The 26,921-nt window shown below is 34.9% G+C and overlaps 1 protein-coding gene across 3 annotated transcripts in view; it reads left to right on the plus strand.

Annotated features, from left to right (window-relative positions):
• LOC150110247 (transcription factor E2F5-like) overlaps nt 1-26,696 on the plus strand; it is a 152,762-nt gene extending 126,066 nt beyond the window's left edge. The window contains exons 8-9 of one of the 3 annotated variants that reach the window (XM_090392363.1): nt 8,019-8,060; nt 25,455-26,696. In XM_090392363.1, coding sequence (XP_090248489.1) covers nt 8,019-8,060; nt 25,455-25,570 — 158 coding nt within the window. In that variant the 3' untranslated portion in view covers nt 25,571-26,696. Of the gene's footprint in view, nt 1-8,018; nt 8,061-19,496; nt 19,653-25,454 lie in introns of those variants that run through there. The other 2 variants (XM_090392382.1, XM_090392372.1) reach the window with 2 other exon arrangements.
• Nucleotides 26,697-26,921: the final 225 nt, after the last annotated feature.

Raw genomic sequence — 26,921 nt, forward strand, 5'->3', positions numbered from 1 at the left:
CTTGTAACAAAAATTCACGACTCGATGTTTTAACTGTGCCAAATGGATTTTGTATCCAGTCATAATTGTGCGTATTTAAGGAAGGAAAGTAACTTGAAATATTTTCTTCCAATATTATTAATTATTCTGTTATAACAGAAATAATTCCATCGACATTTTTATTCAGGGTAGCCAATTACACTCAGAACTATGTCATGTGACATCTTTCACCGGCGAAACACTTGTAACCAGTTCGCGGAACACCGGTTAGAAGCCACTGATCTAGAGCATGGTCTGCTAGTCCTGATTGCCATAAAAATGATTGTGGATGTACTTTTTGTATTCTTCAATGAAGATATTAATCGATCTAACAGTGTCCAAAGTAGACCAAATTGCCAGCACAAGAAACTTGATGCACTCCAGGATGTGCTAGAAGATGAAGTTGATCTGCATGAGTCTTTAAAAATGGTATAATGGTATGGAGATCATGTTTGGAGAGAATTTTAGCTTTCTTTTCTGATGTGGCCTTAATATATATGATTGGAAAATAGTTTTGCTAGTTGTACGAGGGAAGTGGGTGCATGTATTATTTTATCTATTTTACATGGGCTGTAGCTATTGACTTAAAAGGTTCACAGAGATCTTTGAGCTCAGTTTTAAGGACTGTGTCATTTGAACAAATAGACCTGGCTCTGTGAGTAATTGTTTTGAGGGTGCTATACTGTTGAGATGGGTGGTGGTGTGATTGCTTGTTTAAGTACCTTCTTGTATGTATGTGTGTGGATGGGTTTTCTGTTAATGGAAAAGGATAATGAATCATTAGGAAGTCTTGTCACTATCTAGAAAGGGGAGACAATTGTGACTTTCTTTTTTTACAGTGAAGTTTAATTTTGGATGCTTGCTGTTGTGATTTGCTAAACATGTATTTGATGTGTCTGAGCCATGAGGCCAAATAGCAAACACATCATCAACAAAGAGCAACCAGATCATGGATTTGAGTGTAGATATGTTGAGTGCTTGGTTATCAAAATATTCCATGTAGAAGTTTGCTAGTGTGAGGGGGGGGGATAGCCCTTAGCAATCCTATCCAGCTATTTATGTGTTTTTTCCTTTCCATAAGAAATAACTGGAATAAATGGTGAATTTGCATAATTTGATTATATCAGGACAACATTGGTAAACAGTGAGATAATATTAAGGCATGCCATGATGTCTGAACCTGTCAGTGTTAAATTTAAATTTTCTATTAAAGTTTTAAAATACAGTGAATGTTTTAAAAAAAAAAAAACAGAGTTACCTGTTTTCCTTTTCTCTAAATATGATCTCCATGCCACTTTACATGTAGCTAGCAACCAATCTCCACTCTCTCCTAAAGATCGACTTTAGCCTCTTGCACATCCCAGAGTTTATAAAGTTTGGCCTGCTTTGGACAGACTGGTAGATCACTTAGCATTTGCCTTGAAGAATGCAAAAGGTACATTTGTCATCATCTTTAGCAAGTCGGGACTAGCAAACCATGCTCTGGATACCCATTCACATAGGATTATATGGAAGAAGACATTGGGTTTTATATAGATGTTATTATAGACTAGACCAAGGGGTTACCAACCCTATTCCTGCAGGCACCTTGGTGCCCACTCAGCCATATAGAATCCTCTATTATTCTATTGATTTTATTGCAGGAAATCATCATGGGACGATCCTACATAAAAAGTCATCCACTTTCAGTGTGTTAACATCAGTGAGTTTGAGTGCATTTTTGTCAGAAATTCTTGTTTTTTAAACAGTTATTCATCCTCCGATAAATGAATGTGGATAGTAAAAATAATAATAATAATATGTAATTATCAGTCTGAATTTGAAGAAGCCTACTGCTTTGTTAAAATAAAAGACAAACGTGTGTGTTTGGTACGTGGCAATTCTGTTGCAGTTATGAAGAAACATATGAAGCGGCATTCAAGACTAATCACTCCTCATTTGACCACAGCTATCTTGTTAATTCTGAACTGAGAAAGAAAAAAGTATGTGAACTAAAGTTTATTACATCTCAACAGTTAGTTTTTATTAGACTGATAGTAAAGCATAAAAATGCCACCATTGCTTGTTATAAAATTACTCACTTAATAGCGAAAAGGGAGGGAAAATATCAGAATGGTGAATTGAAAATATGCATTTCTTGCAGGTGCAGATTCTTTGAGGGCTTTAAAAACAAACAAGAAATATGATGCCGATATCAGATCTGCAGCTTTCAAATAAAACAATCACAAGGTAATTGAGCTCAATTTTCCTTGACATGCAAATCCAAATGAAAAATGTGAATACTTGTCCCTGCAATTTGATGAGTCAACGGATGTATCTGATACAGTGTAATTGGCTGTTTTAGTAAGAATAGTATTTGAGGACTTTTTTGTTAGGAACTATTAAAATTATTGCCCATGAATGGTCAAACAACAGGAGTGGAAATTTATCGTACATTTAAACAATACATCGAAACAATAGATTTCCCTCTAAGCAAGTTAGCAGTGATCAAAGTTAACAGCGATCAAAGTTAGCAGCCCCACCAATGGTTGGTACTTCCCAAGGATTTATTGCTCTTTGCAGGGAGGACAAATTATTTCTGATCTTTACGTCATACCATTGCATTATTCATCGTGGTAGAGTTCTCTCCTTCAGTCATATTATGAAAACAATTCTAAAAATAAGCAACTCGATTAGAGTCTCTCCTCTACAGCACCACTCTTTCAGTCTTTCATTGAGAGTACCGACCATATAACTTAAAATGGTCTTATTCTTCATTCTGAAGTTTTCTGGCTAAGCAAAGCAGAAGTACCTTCAATCAAACTCACAAGATTTGTGAGTTTGATTGAAGAGATAAAAGAATTTCTCAGTTCCAAAGGACAGAACTATGAGCAGTTAAGTGATTTTTTTGGTTAATGGATGTGGGTTTCCTTACAGATATAATAGAAAAATTAAATTCTGATAATGCTAAGTGTGATCAGATCATTCAAAAAGAAGCTAACTTTATGGATATATCATTGGAGTGGAAATCTCTCAATCATTTCCCAAATCTAAAGAAAATGACTGACAATAGTGGCTTAACAGAAAGTGACTTTTCTGTTAAGCCACTGATGATAGCATGTTATTTTCAAAATATCTGGCAGTATATTAAACAGTGGCGGCCGGTGAAAATTTTAAGTGTGGGTGCTGCATATACAAAAAAAAAAAAAAAAAAATTCTAATCAGTAACGTATTTATTAATAAATAAATTTGCATATTAAAAATTGCTTTATTAAAAATAGTTCATCCTCACCACAAACAAACACCGATAATTAAAGTTTCGTATCAATAGCAATAACAAGTGCAAACGAATATCGGCGTTAGATCACAGTGCATTTGTTTCGCGATAATTGAAAAAATATAATTGTTTTCATATTTTCAACAGTGACGCTCGTCATAATTCAGCCTTGTATCTATAATAAATAAATATATGTTATTTTAACAAAATAAAATAATATTGACAAAAAATAGTTCACCATGCACATGCACCAATAATAAATGTTTCATATCTCACAGAAATAACGTACTTAAGGATACTAAAAATACACTGCCGTTTGGGCAGTGTCTGAATGACGTAACGTGCAATGACAAGCGGAAACGAAAATCGGCATTAGATCACAGTGCATTTGTTTCGTAATCTTAAGTGTTAATTGAACAATTCCAATTATTAACTATTCAATCAATGTCAAAACATAAGCTGTAGACTTTAACATGTTGTATTGCATTTATATAATGTTGTAAGCATTGTTATTATTTATAAACGCAAACAAAATTTAAATTTTTCATTTTTTCCTTAGGGGTGTTGCAGTACAGGCCACCGCTGATATTAAATATACTTTTCTTGTGTTTACATGTAGATAATTCATAGTAAAGTGTAAAGTTATGCACTTTGGCATAATTAGAGTTCCAGCTGCATATTATATTAACAAGGTTATGCTACAAGAAACTGAATGGGCAAAGGATCTTGGCTTATTGGGATAGGAATTTAAAATTCAGAGGTCACATAGTAAAAGTTACAAATACAACTTCGAGGATAATTGCGATGTTGAAGCGAACCTGGACATGTAAGGATAAGGGAAGTTATTTTGTGGAAAGGATGCAAAGAAGCGTTAGAAAGATTATATCTGGATTATGTGGATTGCCGACTCTGGTTAACAGGAGAAAGAGGGGGGTAATAGAGTTCTATAAACTGTTGAATGGGTGTTATAAGATATCAACTGATGAAATTTTTCGTTATATGGAAGGTGGAAAGAGAACGGGGGGGGGGGCATCCATTCAAGTTAAATTTATTTGCAGTCAATAAAGGGGTAAGAGCTAGGTTTTTCTGCCAGAGAGCAGTGAATGAGTGGAATAATTTGCCCTTAGGAGTAGTGAGTGCATCTAGTGTGAATGAATTTAAGGGAAGGTATGATAGATGGTTTGGGTGTTTTATAGCCTCCCTCGATGAAATCTGAAACCTCCAGGTAATAATAATAATCAGGTGATGAAAACTTTTGGAGGTTGATGGATAGAGAAAGATTTCCTGTTTTAAAAATTAGTGCATACAAGATTGTCTTTTTTGATCAACATACTTATGAGTCATTTTTTTCCACCATGAACATCATAAAATCTAAATACAGATCACGCGACTAAAGAATGAACATCTTGAAGTTGTTTGTGAGTTGCAACATCATCTTATATTCCCAACTACGAAGGACTTGTCAATGATATGTAACTCGAAGGATCCCATTAAAATCCATTTTTCTTCACAATTTATTTAGTTTGTTTAAAACATTTTTGTTCCTTCAATAAAAACAAAATTACAATTATCCTTTTGTTTATTTATCCACAACATAAATGTATCTTGATTGTTTGATTGCTTTAAGAAAGATGGCGGGGTGGGGGGAAAGTACTCCAGTACTGTTTCCTCATCTTAAAAGTGCTCATAACATCTGCTATGAAACACTCCCCCAACCTCAACAAGTATGGTTGCATTAATTTGCCAAAGATCTTGGAGACAGTCATTATGAGACCAGATAACCTGACTTCCTCAAATCAACTTTATGGTTAACTGGTCCCTAGAGGGCACCTTTGTAGGACATTAGTTCTGTGCTAGATACATATTGGTTCTAATGTTTTAGTGTAGTGCTTGTCACAATTTTAATTTGTGCTGTGATGATATTTGGTTGAAAAACCAGTAAAATATTAATAAGTTAGCCTAGTGGAAGTAGCATGTACATCCACGGCACTGGGTCATCCAAAGAAAGAGGTCCTAAGTTCAGTTCTCGTCGCCAGCTAGAGAAACTTTTTGTAAGCCTTTTTCCAACCAGTTCCTGAGTTAGTATATATAGTCAGACAGTAAAAACGTAGTGTTAAGTTTAGGGACCATGAGAAGGCAACAGCTGCCTCTTTTCACATGATGCCATATATAATTAGTGATAGGCTTGAGCCAACTATCTCTGATTGACTACACTTAGCAGATTGTATTTTTTATTTTCTAAAGTAATTTTTTCATCTTTTGGTGGTGTTTATACCATGAAGCATTGATATGAATAATCAATAACACCTAAGCCTTTCAGTATGTATACTGTACAATGAAATTTCATTTCACACCTAAAGATTTATTATTGAAGGCAGTTATCCTAAAGGCAATCATGAATCAATCAATCCACATCCACAGCAGAACTCAAAACTTCAGTTTGTTGGTTAGAGAGTGGTACTCACTCTATTATAATTTGAGCAAAATGGCAAACTTTAATATAGGTTTCATTGTCTGTGTCCTTGCTAAGATAGACTATAGCAATGGAGTTATCATTCTTTTCTTTAGACTCCATGAGATTTTTAGAAACAGCATAACACTTCAGGCTTAAACATTTGTTTTCATATGAAAGTGCCTGCATGCATTATGATTATTTGTACTCAGTGTTGTTATAATAGTGAAATGATAGCAGTAATAGTTGAGCCATTGTTAATTGTTATATCTCATTTTTTCTTTACTGCTGTTAGGCTGATGAATAAAGGAAAACAAACATATAAAGTTGGATATTCATGATATGATAATAACATATTTGATATTTTATTTCTGATTATTTATTTAATAGTTTGTATTTTATTTAATTGGTTACAATTAGATTAGTGAATCTCCACTCCTTTTTAACATCTTTGCCTCTGCTAGTTTGCATGAGGGGAAAGATGTATATCTTGAAGACTGGATCTCTGTTCCCTGCCAAAAAAAAAAAAATTAAAAATTGAAAGAAGTTTTGATCCACTTTCTCACCAAGTTTAGGAGCTGGTTTTAGCATAACTTCATATTGCGTGTGTGTGTTGTTATACCCTGATAAGTTGAAACATAAGATATTTCATCTTATCATTGTATAACAGAGCAGACACCCAATTAAGAAACATTTAAAACATGCTTGATATCTGGGTAAGAGTAGTTCTGAATACTTATGTAAGAAAAGTGTGTACATATCATATGTATATTCTAAAACTGAGTTAAGACTAACATTATCATGCAAAATAAACTTTATTGTGAAATAACATGCAAGGCCAGACCAACATAACCTGTGTAAATGTTTGGGGGGAAGCAGACAGCTACCCCAAGGGGTCTCGTCCTCGTGGAACGTAACTAGAAGTGCTGGGAGACGACCGGACGCCATGACGTCATACACAGCGATTTCCACGTGCTGTGTGAACGGACAAAGTTACGTCAATGGCCGTTAGGGAGGAGGTATAAAAGGATTAGACCCACCCCTCTCGTGCTCTCTTGTTCCTGAGTCTTCACCTCCTGTTAATCGGAGCTCGGTGGTGCAAGGTCCATCGCTGGCATGTGATTGGACGGTTTTAGGCAGGAAGTCTGATCCGGAGATACTGCAGCAGACTATGCCACATGGAACGTCTAGGAAAGTACGTGTCCAGAAAGCTGTAACAAAAGAGGTCAGATAGAAGATCACGTTAGCATATCGATGATCGGAAGCCTAAACCGTGCTATATAGAAGAAAAAGGCAGTGAGGGCAGAATTTAGTGCAACAAAGGAACGGAAGCATTGTGAATAGATAAGTAGAAAATTTGTCATTTCTTTTCTTGTGTGTAATCCATGGAGTTAGTGTTATGTAAACTTAAAATGAAGAACTCAGAGACATTTCTTAGAAAGAACTATAGGAAAGAGAGTTAGTGTGTAGAATAATGAGTGGATTAAGTGTAATACAAGTTTGAATATGTCTAAAATATGTTTAAGAGGATTTGACCCAAGGAATGATTAATTGAGATTCCAAGAATTTAAGATTATGGTGTGAGATGGATATTTTGTGTATGGTAGTTAAGGTTAATGAAAATTGAATGTGCGTCTCTATAGAAAGTGTTGGAGCTATCAGAATTGATATATTCTTTAACTAAGTTTGAATGAAACCTTTTAATTTTTGTATTATTAGTAATATCTGCATTTTATTAATTAAACGTTATTTTCTTTATCCTGCTGTGTCTCTTTATGGAATTCGATGCACCACTTGTTAAATTAAGTACGAATCTGGGCGGAAAAATTTGTAGAAAGTATTATACGGTCACGATTGCATATCTCCTGTCATCTTTGTGCCCTCCTTACCAACTTCTTGATTAATCCTTTAATTAATCTAATAGTCCTAAGTGGCACAGTTTCGATAAATTTTCTTAGAACTAAACGAGAAGTTGGTAACAAAGTGTCTGCCACATAGGTTTTGGCTCAACCCCGGGCTTTTCCTTTGTGTTCCTAAGATACCATGTGCCTCACAAAGGTAGGGCTATAGGAAAATACATAAAATATATAAAGAAAAGATAATGGGATACAACAGTGTATTAGGAAGAACAAATATTTATCATCCTTAGCATTTAAATTAAGTTTTTTTAATTTGTTGGGAAGCTTTATAATTGCTGATAAGCAGCATAGCAGTCTTGTTTTTTTTTAAATGCATTTTTACTTTCTCTCCTCCTCTCTCTCTCCCCCCCCCCACCCACTCACATGAATCTAGGTGTAGATGGAAATTATATGGAAGATTTAATGACCTCTGAAAGTAAGTATATTGTACCTGATGTACTGCGAAATAAACATATAAAATTAATTAAAAACATTACTGAGTGGCAATACTATGTAAATATAAAATATTAAATTCTCAGGGTTTGTTGATATTTAGTTTATTGTTCAACCTTGTAACAGTGTGCATGCACTCTTTAGAATAGTTTTAAAGTTTATTTCAAAGTCATGTTAACCCATCTTCAATATAAACAGTTGTGTTTATGCTCCATACTTGAGCATTTCTGGTCAAATATCATCTACTCCAGCTCCCTTTCTATGTTTCAGGCTTTTGATGGCTTTTTCTACTTTAACTATGGATATGTATTCCTGACTGCATGCCTGGTCAGTGTATTTTACCACTGTGCTGTCATCACTGCTTGTTTCATTTAGCAGTTTTTCAAAGTAATTACTCCATACTTCAAGGATATCTTTTTCTCCTTTATCATCTCTAATTCCTTTTACAGCACTCTTTCCTCTATTTCTGAGTTTCTTCAACAACCTCCAGAATATCTTGCCACCTTCTTGATATTTATTTTCTATGTTCTTACCAAAGTCCTCCCATGACTTTTCTTTAGCTAATTTTACAGAGTGTTTGGCTTTCTTACATTTGTCTCTGTATTCCCTAAGAGCACAGGGTGACTTATTTGCCAGGAACTTTTGATATGCTTTCTTCTTTTCCTTCACTGGCTCTTTAACTTCCTGTGTCAACCATGTAGTTCTGATTTTTCTATCCTTGTAGACAACCTCACCACATGCCTCTCTGGCTGAATCAATGAATGTTTTCTTCAGGGCTTGCCACTTGAATCTCCAAGGTTTGGTTCCTGTTCTCAAACTCTTTCATTTTTTCTTGAATAATGTTTGTGAATTTTAGTCTACAGTTCACATCTGAGAGCTGCTCAACTTTTATTCACTTTAAAACTTTCTTATATGTTCTTCTTTTCAATATGAAATTCAATTTTATCCTGCTCAACACTAAATGGTGATCAGCTCCAATTTCAGATCCTCTGTATACTTTAGTATCCTGCACGGGGGAGAAATTATCACTATCAACCATAACATAAGTCAGTGAGACTTCCTTGCCTCTTCTCTCCATGTGAATTTGTGCACATTTTTGTGTTGGAATATGATGTTAGTAATAACCAGTCCATTTCCAGAGCAGAAATCCAACAGGTATTTGCTATTATTATTAGCTTTGCTATTTTTTCCAATTTTTCATTGTGTCATTTGCTTTCTCTAAAGCCTCAAGGAATTCCTTCATTTCTGCCCCCTTCCTCTTTTTCCAATAACTCTACAACCTATTACTGTTTTGCAAAAAAAGGCTTTCTCCATCCTTTCAGTTTATCTGAAGTATTTCAGCTTTCTTCTGTCAATATCCTTAAGGAGCCTTGAATTTTCTGCTGATCCTTTCTACACCCATCCATTTGTCTGCCTTTCAGTGTGTGTGTGGCATGATGCTGTTCTGAAGAAAATTCATTATAACACTCCTAGGGACCACATGAATAGTTAGTTATAATGGATAGTTTGAGGGTATCTCAAATTCTTTACACACTGAAACATTACAGAAGAAAGTGAAAGTCTTACAGAAGCAAAACTCGTACTATCAGAACCGTTCACATTTTATTTACAAGTGTTTAATGCCTAAAGAAACATGTCCCTATTTGTACTGAAAACTATCCACAGCTTTTATCTTTTACAGTTAACCTTTCTCCATAAATTGTTTATACCGGGTTTAATGCCAGCTCAAAATAGCCAATTCACAGTTTATCTTTGAAAATATCTGAACAACAGCCACAGTTCTGAAATCATAAAACATAACATGCATTAAAAACAGTAACTTATATAACACAGTAATCCACTGGAATGATGCTGTTCTGAAGAAAATTCATTATAACACTCCTGGGCACCACATGAATAGTTTGTTATAATGGATGGTTTGAGGGTATCAGATTTCTACTAGCACAATAGTGTACCCACTGGGCTTTGGTTAGGACTTTCTCTGTTAATTTGTTATAGTGGTGTTTGCTATAGTAAGAATTAACTGTATTTCACTATAACAAACTAGTGCTGTGGTCTTTACAAATTTGCTATAATGAGATTCTTGTATAATCTGATTCAGTAGACTCTCTTTTGAACTTTGATAATTTTTATTCATATTGCTGTCCATATTTATAGATAAATCTGATGTGTATGTCAAAAATATCTTGGAATTTATTATTACAGTCACTTCTCATCATGGTACAATACTATGCTGAAAGAAATTAACTTTCAGCATAGTATTGTACCTATTGATTTCATATATGTCAGGGGGAAGGGATCAAAGCACCCATAGAAAAATGAATCCCACAGTCCAAGATTAAGTTAACTCAATGCTAGGAGCGGATAACAGTTAGCTATTTACTTAGGAATCACCATTTGTGACAATATGTGTAACATGAGATTCACTACACCTGTATAGAGCTTTGTTTATATTCATACATAGCTTTATCTTCTCCCTCTTTTCATTCTTTCATATCCTTGTTATTCATCATCTTTCGGATATGTTATCCTTGATCAAGAGGAACGTAGCAGATACATAGCATGCAACAACTATAGCACTATAAGGATTCGTGTCCATTGGCTTTTTCTGTCATATGTAATTTGATACAACAAGAAATAAAGCATATATACTTTTCTGCCTAATGACTTTATAAAGTGGCACTTTCATCAGGCCATAAATGTAGCCTGGTCCATATTAAGCCACTCAAGAAGAGGTTAACTATGTGACCATCTTTTTCTTGAAGAATCTCAGAATGCATTACTTGATACTTAAATTTTTTATGTACTGATAATTGCTTTGCTTTACTCCATCATTTTATATATATATATATATATATTTGAAATGCTGACTTCACATTTGATTAGTTTTTTAATTCCTCTAGGAGGAAAAATTGTGAAATACAGGAATTATAAAAACAAAATTTCTTAACCTCATCTTTCATCCAATGGCATTGTAAAAGATTACCAACCCACTCAGTATTATTATTAGACTTTTGTGATTAACTCTGGTTATTTCAGATTAAACTAAGCAAACGAGTTGAATGTATGCTTTAATTGAAGTCCTATTACTTTCATTTCAGCTAATTTCATGAAATATTTTGAGCAACATTACCTGTGCAGCCTTCATTGTGATACAGATTTGTGGATGACATTTTTGTAGTATGACAGGGATAGTTAATGGAGCTACACAAGAATTTGTAAACAAATTCAATGCCATTCACCATAAGATACAGTTTTAACACTTAAAGCTGAAAATAACTCTCCTTCTTCTTCTTCTGCAGCTTCTCCCACTTAAGTGGGGTCACTGTTGATGATGAGTCTCCTCCACATCCTCCTGTCTTGGGCTGTCACCACATCCAAGTTCTTCATCCTCAAGTCCTCTTCTTTGGCTGCCAATGACGCTTCCTCGCACATCCATCTGCATGACCCTTCTTCCCATATATTCGTCCTCTCCTCATCACATGACCAAACCATCTCAACCTTGCTTCCTTTATCTTCGCTCCTAAGTTCGTGAGCGGCCAAAGAAGAGATTCTCATCTCTGCTACTTCCATCCTGCTGATGTTATTTTTCCTCAGGGCCACAATTTCTATAGCATACGTCATAGCTTGCCTCACTACTGTCCTATAGATTTTGCCTTTCAGATTGATCGGCACCCTCTTATTGCATAACACTCCAGCCATCTCCCTCCAGTTCCTCCAACCCTCTTGTATCCTGCATCCCACTTCCTTCTCAGCTCCTCCATCTTCTTCCACTGTTGAACCTAAGTATCTAAAGTCCCTCACCTTCCTGATGACATTTCCTTCCAGCTCCAGATCTGTCTCCTGGCCGCCGCCCACAGTGCAACACATACTCTGTCTTACTTCTGCTAAGTCTCATACCTCTCTCTTCCAGTACTTTTCTCCATCTTTCCAGTTTAGTTCCCTCTTCTTCTCTTGAATCTGCACACAGCAAGATGTCATCTGCATACAACATTGTCCAAGGCGCATCTTCTCTCACCTCCTCCGTCACCACCTCCATCACAATGTTAAACAGAAACGGTCTTGATGCAAGCCTACTGTTACTTGAAAACTTTCTGCCTGTCCCAGACAGGTCCGAACACTTGTCTTCACATTTCTGTACATCTCCCGCACCAACCTGACATATTTCTCCGGCACCTTCTTCTCCCTCAGACACCTCCAGACTTCTTGCCTTGGCACTCTATCGTATGCTTTCTCCAGATCAATAAATGCCAGATGTAGCTCCTGTTATTTCTCTCGAAACTTTTCCATCATCTGCCGTAACCCAAAGATAGCATCTGTTGTTGATCTACCAGGCATGAAGCCAAATTATTCCTTTGCAATCTCCACCTCCTTCCTCAGTTTACCATCAAGAACCCTTTCTAGGATTTTCATTGTGTGGGACATCAACTTTATTCCTCTGTAATTTTTAGAGTCTTGTGCATCCCCTTTACCCTTGTAGGTGGGGACAAGAGTACTCTCCCTCCATTCCTCGGGTATATTTTCCTGTTGGCAAACTTTCACGAACAGGTCCTATAGCAGGTCAATTCCCTCTTCCCCCAGTGCCTTCCATGCCTCCACTGGAATCCTGTCGGGGCCCACCGATTTTCCATTCCTCATCCTCTTCATGGCCTCCGTCACTTCCACTCTACTAATGTTCTGCACCATCCCCTCAGAAGGCTGCCCATCTTCTCTGTGAGTCCTTGCATTTTCCTCATTCAAAAGTCCCTCAAAGTATATTCTCCATCTGTTTCTTATGTCCACATCCCTCCATAATACTCTTCCTTCAGCATCTTTGATCTGCCTCACATGTAAGATGTTCTTTGCTGCTTTATTTCTACATTTCGCTAGTTTGGTAAATTTTTCTCTGTCCTTCCTTTGTTTCTAATTGATCATACAGATCTTGATATGCCATGGCCTTCGCCTGTGCCACAACTCTCTTGGCTTCTTGCTTTCCCTCTTTATACACCTCTCTGTCCTCTTCCACTCTTGACTCATCCCACTTCTGCTTTGCCTTCCTCTTAGCTGTCACTGCCACTTGTACATCATTATTCCACCACCAACCCTCCTCCTGCTCTCTAATCTTTCCAGATGTCTCACCAAGCACCTCGATTGCACAACTCAGGATTACTTTTAAATTATGTTTCAACCAATCTTGTACACTTTCTAGTCCATCCGAAATCCTCTCTAACTAAAAATAACTATCTCCTTATTTCTCACTATTGGCATAAAAAAAAAATGTAGTATCATAAGAACTGTCAATTGGGCTCGCTCATTGTTCTGTGCACGTTGTTATGGCAATTAACAAAACATAAAATTTATAAATATTTCTGGAAAATTTCCATATCACTCCTCTAAAATTGATATTGATACGTATGGCTATTTTGACTATTTTCTTAAGGAGTATTACAACATTGGCATTTTTTATCTAGTTAAATTAAAACATTGATGACTTGTATTTTAAAAACATAACTTAAAGGAAAGTAATATAAAAGGAATATATATATATATATACACACACTCGGGTCTCTTTTTATGCGAATTTGAAGTTATGCACCGCATAACTTCAAAACTTAAGTATGGTACGCCTACAGATACGAGACCTTTCGACACTTCATTGTCGAAATGTCTGCGCATGTCAACAGAAGGAGAATCCTTTCCGATAATAGGGTAATCCAGTGTTTCCCAAACTTTTCCTACAACGGAAAACTTCAAAAATCCTGAAATTTTCATGGAACACCTTGGTTACTTTGTAATGTATTAATTAATAATTGTTAATTAGCTGCTTTTTATTAATTAATAATTAATTAAACATCGATTAACCATAAGCATCATTAAATTAATTTGTGCTGATTTTCATTGACATATCCCATTCTGATCACCAAAAATTTATAATATTATAAGTACTTACGAGTAAATGCTAACTTTTTCTCCTATGTGCTGATAGTTTTCCCCTCCTTTTGTACATCTTGGAGATTGCTTTGTAGGCTGGAGGTGACTGAATCACTATCTGTTGCATCACAAACACCTTCAATAAGAGATTTCTTAACACCAAAATTAAACAAAGTCCCTTATCTCTTATTCATATTAAAATTTAAATCTGTAGGCCTATTACTTTTAAAAAATCACTGCACTATGGTTTCGAAACAAGCCCTTTCACCCTACAATACGAACTTGTGAAGAAAGTATTCAGTATTACTAGATCTGAGAACCGGATACAGATTACCTTGATCTTGAATTTCAGTGGAAAAATTTTCTTTATACTTCCTTGCTGATTGGTCACTAGTTTGCAACACATGTTATTTTGTTCAGTTTTGAGAACAGAGAATACGCCGCACATTGTTGTAATAGATTTGCAGGCAATTTTTCAGGCAAGGTTTCAATGTGTGAAAATTAACGATAATTCATGAATACTTCCACGTTTAAAAATACACTGCTTGGTTACTTTTCTGTGTTAATATTAATTAACACAGAAATGCTGTGTTAATTAATATTTCCACTATAACATATTTATTCATGAAAAATGCTTAAAAAACTAAAATGACAAATTCCAGGAGAACTTCTCCCAGAAAACTTATTCACCTTCGTGTGTAGAGGCTTAAGTGCTGTGAGGACATCATGTTGGAGGCTTAATGGAATGTTTACAAAACTCAGAAAGGATTAACATAGGTTTAATACTTCCTATATTTCATCCTAGTCACTAGGAGATCTTCGGGGATTACAAAAACAACTAATGTAACATGAACACAAATATTATACAATACTAAGCCCAACCACGTGGGTGACACTGAAGTCCTATCTAGGTGGAGCACCCTCTAAGGACAGTTGTAGGTGGCCTGGAATGCAAGGTGGGACCTCTGGTGATGAGTGTTTCGCAAAAATTTTGTACATTAGATGGCTAATACAAAGGCCTGGGTAACAACTGCTGTATTTACTGAATGGTTCAATAATTGCTTTGTACCAGAAGTGGAAACATATGAAGCAAAAAGCTCTCGATTTTAAAGTTTTATTAATTGTTGCCAATGCACCAAGTCATCCGCATTTAGAATGTGCAGGTAGTATTTTTTCCACTCAATACAACAAGTATTATTCAGCCATTAGATCAAGGCATAATTGCTACTTTTAAAAAATATTACGGTAAGCACACTTTTCTATTTATATTGGATAAACTAGAAAATGAATCATTAACAGTAACTGACGTTTGGGAAAAATTTTCTATTTTGGACTGCTTAAATCATGTTGCATCTGCTATCGCTGATATAAGACCACAAACTTTAAATGCCTGCTGGAAAGCAGCTTGACCTGGATGTGTTGCAAACAGTCCAACCATGCCAACATCTACATTACATTACCAGCTGAAATCATTGCTTTGGCACATGAAATTGGTGGAGAAGGTTTTAATACATTTAGCCAGAACGATGTTGATGAATTGCTTGGGGATAATGCCTTAAGTGATGATGATATTATTGGATATCGATCATTTTCTTGTTAATGACACAAATTCTGAACAAGCCTTTAAATTCCAATGTGAGCTGAAGAGCTGTATAAAAAATTAGTGAAATCATCATCACAAAGTTTAATCACTGATTACATTGTCAGAAGAAAAGAAATCAGCACAGAATGAAGGTGAAGCTAAATCTGTTTGTGAAGAACCATTGCCTTTACCATACAGATCTGATGCGCTGATTATTTCTTCAGGTGATGAAAGTGATTTTGCACCAGTTTGCAAACGTTGCCGAGTATTGTCTAATAGCGATGATAATTCTGATGACAAAATGTAAAAAGAAAAAACATTGTTACTTTTCAATGAAATTAAATGAATAAAGCTTTAAAACAAACTTAGACATTCTTATTTTCCTGAATTTTCATAAACTTTTTTATGCGTTTTAGAAAATTATGGCACATATCCCTAATTTTTCAACTTAAGTTGGGCCTGTTTTTTGTGCAATTTTTTATATGCAGTTATTATTATTATTATTATTTCCCAAGACCTCATGGAGTCAAAGACTCATCTGGGACGTCCATGTATGCATATGCAGTTTTCTGTGGAACGTATCTACCGCATAAAAAGAGACCCGACTGTGTGTGTGTATGTGTATATATATATATTATTATTATTTATTTTATTTTATTTATTTATTTATTTTTTTTTTTTGACATACCTTTGTAGACTCCTCAAGATTAACTAAAATAAAGAGCCAAAAGGCTTCACTTTGGCAATGCAGAATTTATAAAAATCAAGTGAATATTAAATCCAGCATTATTTCAAAGCCGAATACAGAAACTATAAAAGTTCATATGAAATTTGAGCAGAGAGTTCACGGGAATACACTCGCCAGTATTTATGAGTTGCCCTAGCCGGATCTTGTAAGAAAAATGTCTGCGATGACAGTGTCCATATATTCGCTTCCCGTTGGTCCATTTTTATAAGGTTTCACTTGGCCTGACAGCTGTTTCAAACTGGTTGGTTTTCGTCAGAGACCAGGCAGAAATCTTAAGAGAGCAAAAACTCTCAGTACTAAGGAACTTGAACATTGGAGAGGTGTATTTTTTGTAAGCAAACTCTCGGTCGGTGCGTAAAAGTATTTACTAAAATAAAGAGCCAGAAGGCTTCAAAATTAACTTTTTACGGAAAGGCATCAGAAATATATTGACAAAAATTTATATATATATAAAAATCTGAACTTTAAAACCATTTAGAACTATTATTTGAATAAATACATTAGAACAATTTTTTTTTTTAAAAAAAGGGGGTGTGGTCAAAATGGGGATAAATATGTATGGAAGCTAAAAATGCAGAAATTAAAATATGCAAACAGAACCAAAATATACATAGTGATTTCATAATCGTCTCATAAAAGATGAACTACAAAATTTAAAAAGAGGAAAGATTAAACAGATAAAAAATGGGAGTACAGGGTATAAGCCATTTCGACTAAGTGTCATCTTCAGAACTCATGGGTAAAGTGGAATCTGTCATTTGGCTTTATATTTGCATCAGGATTTTCTGTGTCGCTTTCTATTGGTAGGAATCTTAGCCTGTTTGCATTTTGTGGAACTTCGAACTCTCTGAGATTACATAGGGGCAGTGGATGCTTATGGAATTTTTATCACATTTTAATGGTAATCTGTCCTCATAATCTGAATTCCATAATACCAATATAATCTTTGTAACTTTCTTTGCACCCTTTCCACAGCTTCTTTATCCCCTTGGAACACAGAAGACCAAATCTGCACACAGTAAGTAGTCCATCCTTGTAAAGAAACAATGACTTCCTTATCCTTACATGTTAAGGTTTGCTTCAATATCGCAATTATCCTCTGGATTGTATTTGCGATTTTTGCTGTGTGACCTGTGAACTTCAAATTCCTATCCACCATTATGTTAAGATACCTACCTTCATCAGTTTCTTGTCAATGAGTCTTTGTATTTCTTGGGGGGGGGGGCGTGGAGGCCTGAATAATAATAATTGTAGCATAACCTCGCTAATGTAATATGCCATTGGAAATCTAATCTTATCAAAGTGATTAGTAAACTCTATATTTAATAACATTAAACTGATAGCCATTTTCATTTGCCCAAATTACTAATCTATTCAAATCATTTTGTAATCGGTAGCATCCCTGATTGCCCTGCCTATCTTTGCATCATCAGCAAAACAATTGCACGTCATATCCTTCCCAGTATCATTAATGTATAGATTGAACGACTGTGGCCCAATGACTGAACTCTGGGTACACCACTGGTCACCTAAAATCTGGCAGATTCACACTCACTGTATACCACTTTTTGATATCTGCCTGTCAACCATCCATTTATCCAAGTCAAGAGTTTATACTCCAAGCCCATATTCTCCAGTTTATGCAATAGCCTTTCATGTGGTATCCTATCAAATGCGTTAGCAAATCCGACAGTATCATAATGTATCCATTTCCTTTATCCAACTCAGCTATAACATTGTTATGAAATATGAGGAAATTGCAAAAACATAACTTTAGGAAATCCATGCTGTTCTTTGAAGAGTATAACTTGTCTGTCTACCCATTTCTGTATGCAAGTTCTTACCAACTTCTTTTTTCACCATCCTTGTACAATGGAACTATCAATATATGCTTTCCATTCCTGTGGTATCTTTCCTGAGCTGAGACTCAGGTTGTACAAACATAAAGGCCTTTCCAATTCGGCTGAACATGCTTTTAGCATACACTGATATTCCATCTGTTCCCTGTTACTAAATTCTTATCCAGATTATACAATATCTCTTCATTCTCATTTTTAACTGTTCATCCAATGTATAAGTAGACTGTGCATCATGTTACATACGCCTGGTTGATATATCTTAGCAATGTGAGCACTCATTAATTGACCAATCGCATTAGCTTCTGACACTAGAGTATTACCTTCTGCATTCAGTAATGTTATTCTTCCACATTGATTCTTTCTTTTACTTGCAGCATAATCATAACGATAAAATTCTTTTAGGTTGCCTTTAGCCTTTCTGCACAATACTCGTTACTTTTCTGGCCTGCACTTTATGAATTTCATAACTATTACTCTTATTCTCATGATAATCTTTATGCATAATCTTCTTTTAGATCTCTTGCTTAATAAGGTTGCACATCTATTTCACTCCCACCAAGCAGTCATTAAATTATGAAACAGAAAGCTCTAACAATCAAAATGTTGGAAGCAGTTCATAATGGTAATGAACAAAAGAACTATCCAGTTATGGCTGGTACCCTCTACAGCTGTTGGCTGAAGGTGTTTGTAAAATGACTGTCTCCATGATTTTTGGTCAATTAATGCAGCCATGCTTGATTCAGGCTTAGAGAGGGGCTTCACTGTTGATGCTTCTTCCAGATTATCTTTTTTGACTTGTAATGACTTTGTGTATATAATGCTATGGTTTCCTTTCATTTAATCCTATGTAAAAGGTGTTCATGTGCACCAGTCCTAATCTTCTACAGTGATGATGGTACCATAGGTATTTCTTAGGTTTTTCAAAGCACTCATTAACAGTTATTCCTGTTTGTGTATGATGGCTATGTTGCAACTTTACACACCACAATATATGCAGCAGCATGGAGTTTGTCTGTGTGGAGAATAGATAAGAGTTGTTAGTTCGGTGTTTGTTTGTTTTTAAAGTGGTGTGTGCAGATTGGGCACTTTCCTGCTATATTTTCATGTACTGAAGAAAACATTTTATGTACCTGTCTTTTTCTGCAATATAATAAATTTAAGACAGTGAAACATTACATTCAGTTAGATACAATTTCTAATTTGTTAAGACAGAATAGTCAGTTTAGTGCTAGCTGTATTTTCTGTTAAAAATGACTATTTTGAAATAAAATGAAATTTGTAAAATGTAAATTTTGTTATTTTATTTTTTATTCCCTAAAGGAAGTAGGCAAGGATATCCACTTTAAATTATGAAGTTTGCTGAATTGTTTATTACCAAATTTTCCAGATTTCTAATAATCCTGCTATCCAAAATGGTCCAGTTACATTTAATTTGTACAATAAATAAAAATATAAAATAAAGCAAGCTTTTAGTTATGCACTTCCAGTCGTTAATTCTGTTATCTATTTCTTACTGAATTCTTTTCAGTAGAGTTGTAACTTAGTACACAGCTAATTATATCTTCATAATGCAATTGTGCTGCTGGTATTTTTACCAACAGAACAATTGGTACTAAAGTTAAAGATACCATGAAATTATATACTTGGTTTAATCCATTATCCAAGTGTAAGCAAACAAAGTTTGCACCTGAAGTATCTTTCAGGACTGGGGCAACTCGTGGCAAAGGTGGTATAACTTCTCATCACTTGCCTCAGTATCCCATAATGCAAAACACATCTCCTTGCAGACATGCAAGGAGATGTGTTTTGGTAGTGACCCTTCCTATAATGCTATGTATTAATGGAAGGGTCACTACCCAGACCAGTTTCGACCTTAATTGAGATCTCATCAGTGGGGGGCCAGACCCAGAAGTGGCGATACTAAGGTGGAAGTAATGGAGAAGTCATATTTCCATACACCAGTTGCCAAAAGGCGTCATACCTTATTAAAAATACTCTGGATCAGACAGATAGTTGTTGAAAGTTTTTCACTTGGTTATATTATAAATTAAAAACTATCTGTCTCTAATCTAGAGTATTTTTAATAATAATTCTCATACACACTATCAGTCTGAACTCAATATTGTGTCAGGAGGTTTAAATTTCACATTATCATCAGAGAGGATTCCTATGTCGGATATGGCTAATGTCAAGAAATGACTTCAAAGAGTGAGTTCAAAAAGACATAGCTGATTTTCTTCGTATGCAAACACCTTCCATACCTCTTCAATCAAAGCTGCCAGTAAAAACTCTACAACAATGGAGCAGTTAGCTCTAAGAAATATTAAACATGGTGAAAACATTTGTTCTGAAAGCAGGCACCAAAGGCAATACAACAATGATCATGAACACCAAAGAATACAAAAAAAAAAAAAAAAAAAATCTGCTTAATGGTGAAAGAACCTATACTGAACTTGACTATGACCAAGTCATTCTCACAGCAAGAACAATAATATGTTCAAAGACCTACTGAACTGGCCTGAAGCCACCAAAAAATGACTCATGTCAACCCCCCCCCCTCTCCACAGTTCCAAGAATTTGTTATGCCAAAAATACACAAGCAGGATACACCACTAGATGAATAGTAGATGTCAGGTATTCCCCAACCTCCTTGTTATCCAGGCATCAAGTGAACTTGCTAAGGCCTCACTTTGGCAAGACAAATTTTTATAAACAAAAAACATGATTCATTTCATTGAACACGTGAAAGGCATTTTAATAAAACCTACTGGTATACTTGCTTGCAAGCTTGGGCATCAGAGGAAGATCATGGGCTGCAGTGACCATTATCTCTGATTATCTGCTTTCACTGTGTAGTATGCTTACAGATGAGTCCTGATTTTCTTTATAAAGCTAATTGTTGTTTAAGAGATATTTGTGCCGTGCCATCGGAGGTTTCTTTAAATTAACATTACACAAGGAATAACTAATACTATTTATTTAAGACCATATATTTCAGCTTGAATATTATAGATCATCATTGGTGACAATAGTTAATTACAAAGTAGAATGCAAACAATGGTCATCATGTTGAAGATTTAATGGAATATTTACAGCATTAGGAAAGGATTAAAAACTAATTTTAATGGTTTCAATATTTTGTCTGTTACTGAGACATCTTTAGGGATTACAAATAACTTCTAACACACAAAGACAGCACAATATTAAGCGCCTCCGTAGCGCAATTGGAAGAACAACGGTACATTGCGCCCTTCGATTGGAATAGGCCTAAGTTCGATTCTCGTCGCGACAGGAGGAATCTTTATCTGGACGATTTCAATCGAAGGTGAGTTAGCCGATCTCATACGGTGGTAGCAGGGTTTTTCATCCCGCATACAGACAAATCAGCCCTTCAGAACACACGCAATTTACAGACAAAAAATACTAGTTGTGGTAGTCGTGGAGGTGGGCGGTAGATGGTTTTGATGGAGATGATTCGTAGTAGAGGTTCGGTGTAGTGGTTGAGACAGTTGTAGGTGTCCTCCCGCGATGAGTCATCGGACTCCTTGGAGGTGTCACGAATAATAATAATTAAATGAAACACATGGGTGACTCTCGAGTCCTATGTATTGTGCAGTCGTTCCAAGTTAAGTTGAAGTGAGGCCTCAGCATTTAAACAAGTGTTCAAATTTATGCTGACATTGATGAAGTAAGTGTGTTTCAGACCATAGGATGCTGTGCAAAGCCAGATTTTTTAGATTTACTGTTACTATTATAAGATTAGTGTTGTAATCTCATTCTGTAGAGCATCCAGTTTGTCCAAAGTATTGAACAATGACAACCAAAAGGAACTTGGGGAGACTAGAGGAGATATGTTTATTTTTGAAAATGGAAACCATACTGATAATTTGATAGGAAGAAATTAGCTACTAAATTGTATTTCTTAAGAAATCTGGAAATTAATTTTGAGATGCCAGAAATGTAATGGATTAGAACTCCATGTACTGTTTCTTGTTATTTGAGCTAGGATTATAGGAAGTAAAAAGCTGTTGTTTGGTTCTTTCTGAGAAGCCATTGAGTTTCATATATTGTTTGATGTTTAAAAGTTCCTGCTGCAGGTAGTTGAAGTTTAGAACAAATAGCATGAGCACATTGCAATAACGTTTTTATAATTCCAGTCTTCTGTGATAGATGATGAAATGATTTATGTTGAATGTAGCATTCATTGAACGTATGCTTTCAATAAACAAAGTAATTAATTCACTTGATGGCGAGTTGAGGAGTGAGATATCTAAAAAGGACAATTTATTGTATTTTTCCATTTCCATAGTAAATTTAATTCATGGTTTATATTACCCAGTAGATTAAAAAAAAAAAAAAAAAAAAAAGGTAATGTAATGTCGGTAATTTCTTTATTAGGCTAGATAGCAAAAACATTGTGTATATAACAAAACCAAAATGAAGACTGAGGGTGTATGGATGAGAAAAAGGATGTCTTCTAAATGTTCTAAAGAAAATTTAGTAAGTGCTGGGGAGAGTGGACTTCCCATTGCGGTTCTTTCAACTTGGCTGTAAAATTTATTTTGACATAAAATATCCAGCATGCATATCAAAGTCAAATAGTTTCACTATCTCCTTTCGAAATGCTTCTGAAAGTAGATGTAGTGTATCTTCAAGAGGAATATTTGTGAACAGAGATTCTATATCAAAGCTGAGATTGGTGACTCCCACTCATTCATAAAAAAATCTTCCAGTTTTCTAGATAAAGTGAAAAATGTTTCCCTACAACCCACTTGATATAATGGTGGTTAGCTTTGATGTAGAGTCTCTCTTCACAAATATTACTCTTGATGATACACTATATCTACTTTCACAAGCATTTCAACAGGAATATAGTAACATTATTCGAAGAACAGGTGGTGGATTAACTGATTGGCTTCAGGTTGGAAAGGGAATTAGGTAAGAATGCCTACTTTCTCCTCACCTGTTTAGTATCTATGCTCAGGACGTCGTGTATAGCATTGGATGAGCTTAACACAGAAATTAGGATAGGTGGTAGCTTGATCAGTAATCTGAGATATGCTGATGTAATGATAAGTACTCTTTTGTAATGACAAGGAAGAACTAGAACAAATCCTTGACAAAGTTAATGAGATCAGTAAGACTTCAGCTCAATCTTAGCAAGACAAAGATTTTGGCTCTCAAAGGAAATACAGACAGGGAGGTTACTGAGAAACAAGTGTATCTTAGTGGAGAAAGAATTGAAGTCTGCAAGTTCATGTACCTGGGATCCATTATTAATGTGAAGAATTGCTGTTCAGAAGATAATTTGGAATGGCTAAAACAATAGTCAGAGACTTGTCTAAAATCTGGAAGGATGGATCTATTTCCACGGGAGGATTTTGGATGCAGTTATTTTTCAACAGCAATTTATGGATGCTAGACTTGAAATAGACCTAAAGAAGTCAGATAAGAAAAGGATAGCTGCTTTAGAGATGATGTAACAGAAGGCTGTTGAGGATATTATATACTGAAAGGCAGACAAATGGATGGGTGCTAGAAAGGATCAGTAGAACTTTGTGGATATTGACAGAAAAAAATTGAAATACTTTGGACACATTTTGAAGAGATGGAAGGAGGACTTCTCAAAACAGTAATAAAAGGTAAAATTCCTGGAAAAAGAGGAAGTGGTAGACTATTAATGAGATGGTGTAGTACATCAAGCAGCTAAGTAACCATACAGCATCTGATGATGTCCAATGAATAGATGGGACTTAGATAAGTGGGTGGTTTTGGACAGATATCAAAAAAGTGGATATAAGGGTTGCAGATCTGCTGGATTTAAGGTAACCAGTGGAATACTTGTTCTCCTTGGATCACTATTGTTCCCTCTACACATTAGTGACATCGAGAAAGATCTGATAAGATATGTTTAATTGTTTTTGATGATGCAAATGTAGGCAGTCAAGGAGGCTAATAATAACCCAGCATTAAATAGGCTGGAACTGTGAGAAAATGACAAGGTTGTCATTTTACTAAGTGTAAAGTAATGCACTTTGGTGTGATGAGATTTAATGGCATGTTATATTGATGAATTCATCCTTGGAAAAAAAACTGATAGGGATCTTGGAGTTATGCTGGATAGGAAGTTGAAGCTCAAAGATCATATAGCAAAATTGCAAACAAAAATCAGAGTGATATTTGCAATGCTGAAACAAACATTGATATGTATGGATAAGGAAGATATTTTGCTCCTGGACCACTGTGTGCAGATTTGGTCTCCTAGGTTCAGTGTCAGCAAGGAAGCTGCAGAAAGGATACAAAGGTGATATTGGGAATGATATGAGGACAGATTCAGAGTAAGTGGACTGCAGACACTGGTAAACAGGAGAAAGTGGGATGATAAAATTTTATATATGGAGAGTGGGGAGAGGATATGTGGAGGTTAAGGTTGCATGTGGTTAAGAAATTGAGAGCTAGATTTCTCTCACAGAGTGGTGAGTAGAACAGTTTGCCTGTTGTAGTGGGGAGTACATCTAGTGTTAATGTGTTTAAGAGAAGGTATGACAGCTAGTGTGGGTGATGTATGGCCTTCCTCAATTGAGTCCTTGCTTCCCAGAGGTCTTGAATAATAATTCTGAGGTGTCAGACTTTGATTCTTTTTAAGAATTTTATTATACATTAGATGGAGTCGCTTCCTGTTTAAACCCCCCCCCCCCTTTGCATGTTTTTATATCTTATACTAATTTGATTACCACAATCAATAATCAGAATGACTTTTTTTCTATTGGTGTATTTTCTCTCAATGTGAGTTCATGCATTAATCCATGTTCTGAGCACATGGACATTATCATAAGTACTAATTAACCAATTTGATGGTCTCTTCAAGCTTTTAATGAATACATCTCTAGAATTTATAAGGTACAGAATTTGGCTTCAGAAAATATTAGCTCCAAGTTGAAAGAGCCCACTAATAAAAACATGAGTGAAAATATTAATGAAAACAATTATGCATATGGAATATTCCACTGGGACTAGTGGCGTCTAAAGATCACGTGGACTTATAAAATTTCTTTAAAATAGTTTATTTTGGTTTCTTCTTTTGATACCAATCAGTTCATACTGCTGAACCACATACTGAAATATTCATGAAATGTCATAACAATAGCATGGTTAATAAAAGTTATTTACACAACATGCCACTTGTCAAGCTTCATTCATAATAAGCCTTTCTGTAAGTTGTGCACTATTCAGTTTGACTACTATATATAAACAGAACTTTTTTTTTCTCCTTTATAGTGTTTTCGTCATCAATGCAACTTAGTCCGGTTTTCAATGATCATGATTACTACTTCAATCTAGATGGAAATGAAGGTGTTTCTAACTTATTTGATGCTCGCATGGTGCAACCATAAGCAACATCTCCTAGTTATCTTCTGATAGCATCTAATTTTTGTAATTGTTTAAAAGTATCTGTGCTGTATTTAATCCTGGAACTTGAGGAATCACTTTCCTTATTTCATGAAATTTTACTTTTTGGTAATTTTTCTTGATTTAGAAGATTCTGCTAGTCTTTGAAAGTTTTATATACAGCATTTACTTATAAGCATGAAAAGATCTGTGATAATTGTATATTAAGTGCTTTTTTTTTTTTTAAATACAGAATATTCTAGTCATTTTAACTAGTTTGCTCATTTCCACTTTTGAAATTTATTGTAACTGTGGAATAAATGTCATAGCATTTTCTGCTGTGATGATGATTTTATGCATTTATGGCAAAATCCATTTTTTAAGTGTTTTTTGAAAAAATTCGTTTTTAAAATGTATTATCTTTCATTTTGCTTTTATTTAATCTTAAAATTATTTCCTTTTACAATTTTAAAGAGTACTGAATGCATAATTTACAAAACAATGATCGTGCTTCTCTAAACATCTTAATCTATTTTCAAGTCATGTTATTCAGATTCAGCAAAAAATTTTGATCTATTTTTACAGTCAAGTCTCATGTTTGTAAACTCACACCCTAGAGCAGACTACTTCTTGAGTTCTAAAGTTTGTGACTGAGGGGGGAATTCCCCATGTATAACTTGCATTTCATTTTACTTGAAATGCAGACCTTCAGTAATCCATAGTATAATCTTTATATATTCTGAAATACATTACTGTGTGGAGGATTTTTAAAAATAACTCTTCTGTTTTGTATAATAGGTTTGTTTGCGATTCATGATAATGCTGTTTAGTTAAAAAATGATTTTGTATATGTAAGCATATTTCACTGAATCAAGGATTCTTAAGTTCCTTCTTGCTTTCTGATTTAATTTTAAAATCTACAGTAATTGTTAAGAGTGCAGGAATGACAGACAAACTTGTGTTGTTTATTATGATTGCTTACATTTTTTATGCATATTGATTAATTTGTTTAGCAGTTTCATCAGCATTTCTGCATTAATGTTTAGAGAATCCTGACCAGTTTTATACAATGCATTGCTACTTTTTTTTAAATAAAATCCAAGATTATTTTAATTATTACTTTATGCCATCATTTTCTAAAATAGCTTGTTAAAAGTATTACTAAACTTTGCTTTTGTTAACATTTTATTACATGACAATGAATTCTGTGATCATTAAAAAAAAAAAAAAAAAAAAAAATTAAATTATCTTCTCTTTCATTTCTTGCACGGTGTTGATTTATTTCATCAACTCTCAACATGCATCTTCAAGAAGTCATGTCAAACTTGTAGCTCTGCATTTTCAGCAGAGCATGCT

Source organism: Typopeltis vanoorti, chromosome 1, assembly GCF_054136105.1.
Source record: "Typopeltis vanoorti isolate ZY-2024b chromosome 1, IOZ_Tvanoo_1.0, whole genome shotgun sequence".
NCBI classification, from domain to species: Eukaryota; Metazoa; Arthropoda; class Arachnida; order Uropygi; family Thelyphonidae; genus Typopeltis; species Typopeltis vanoorti.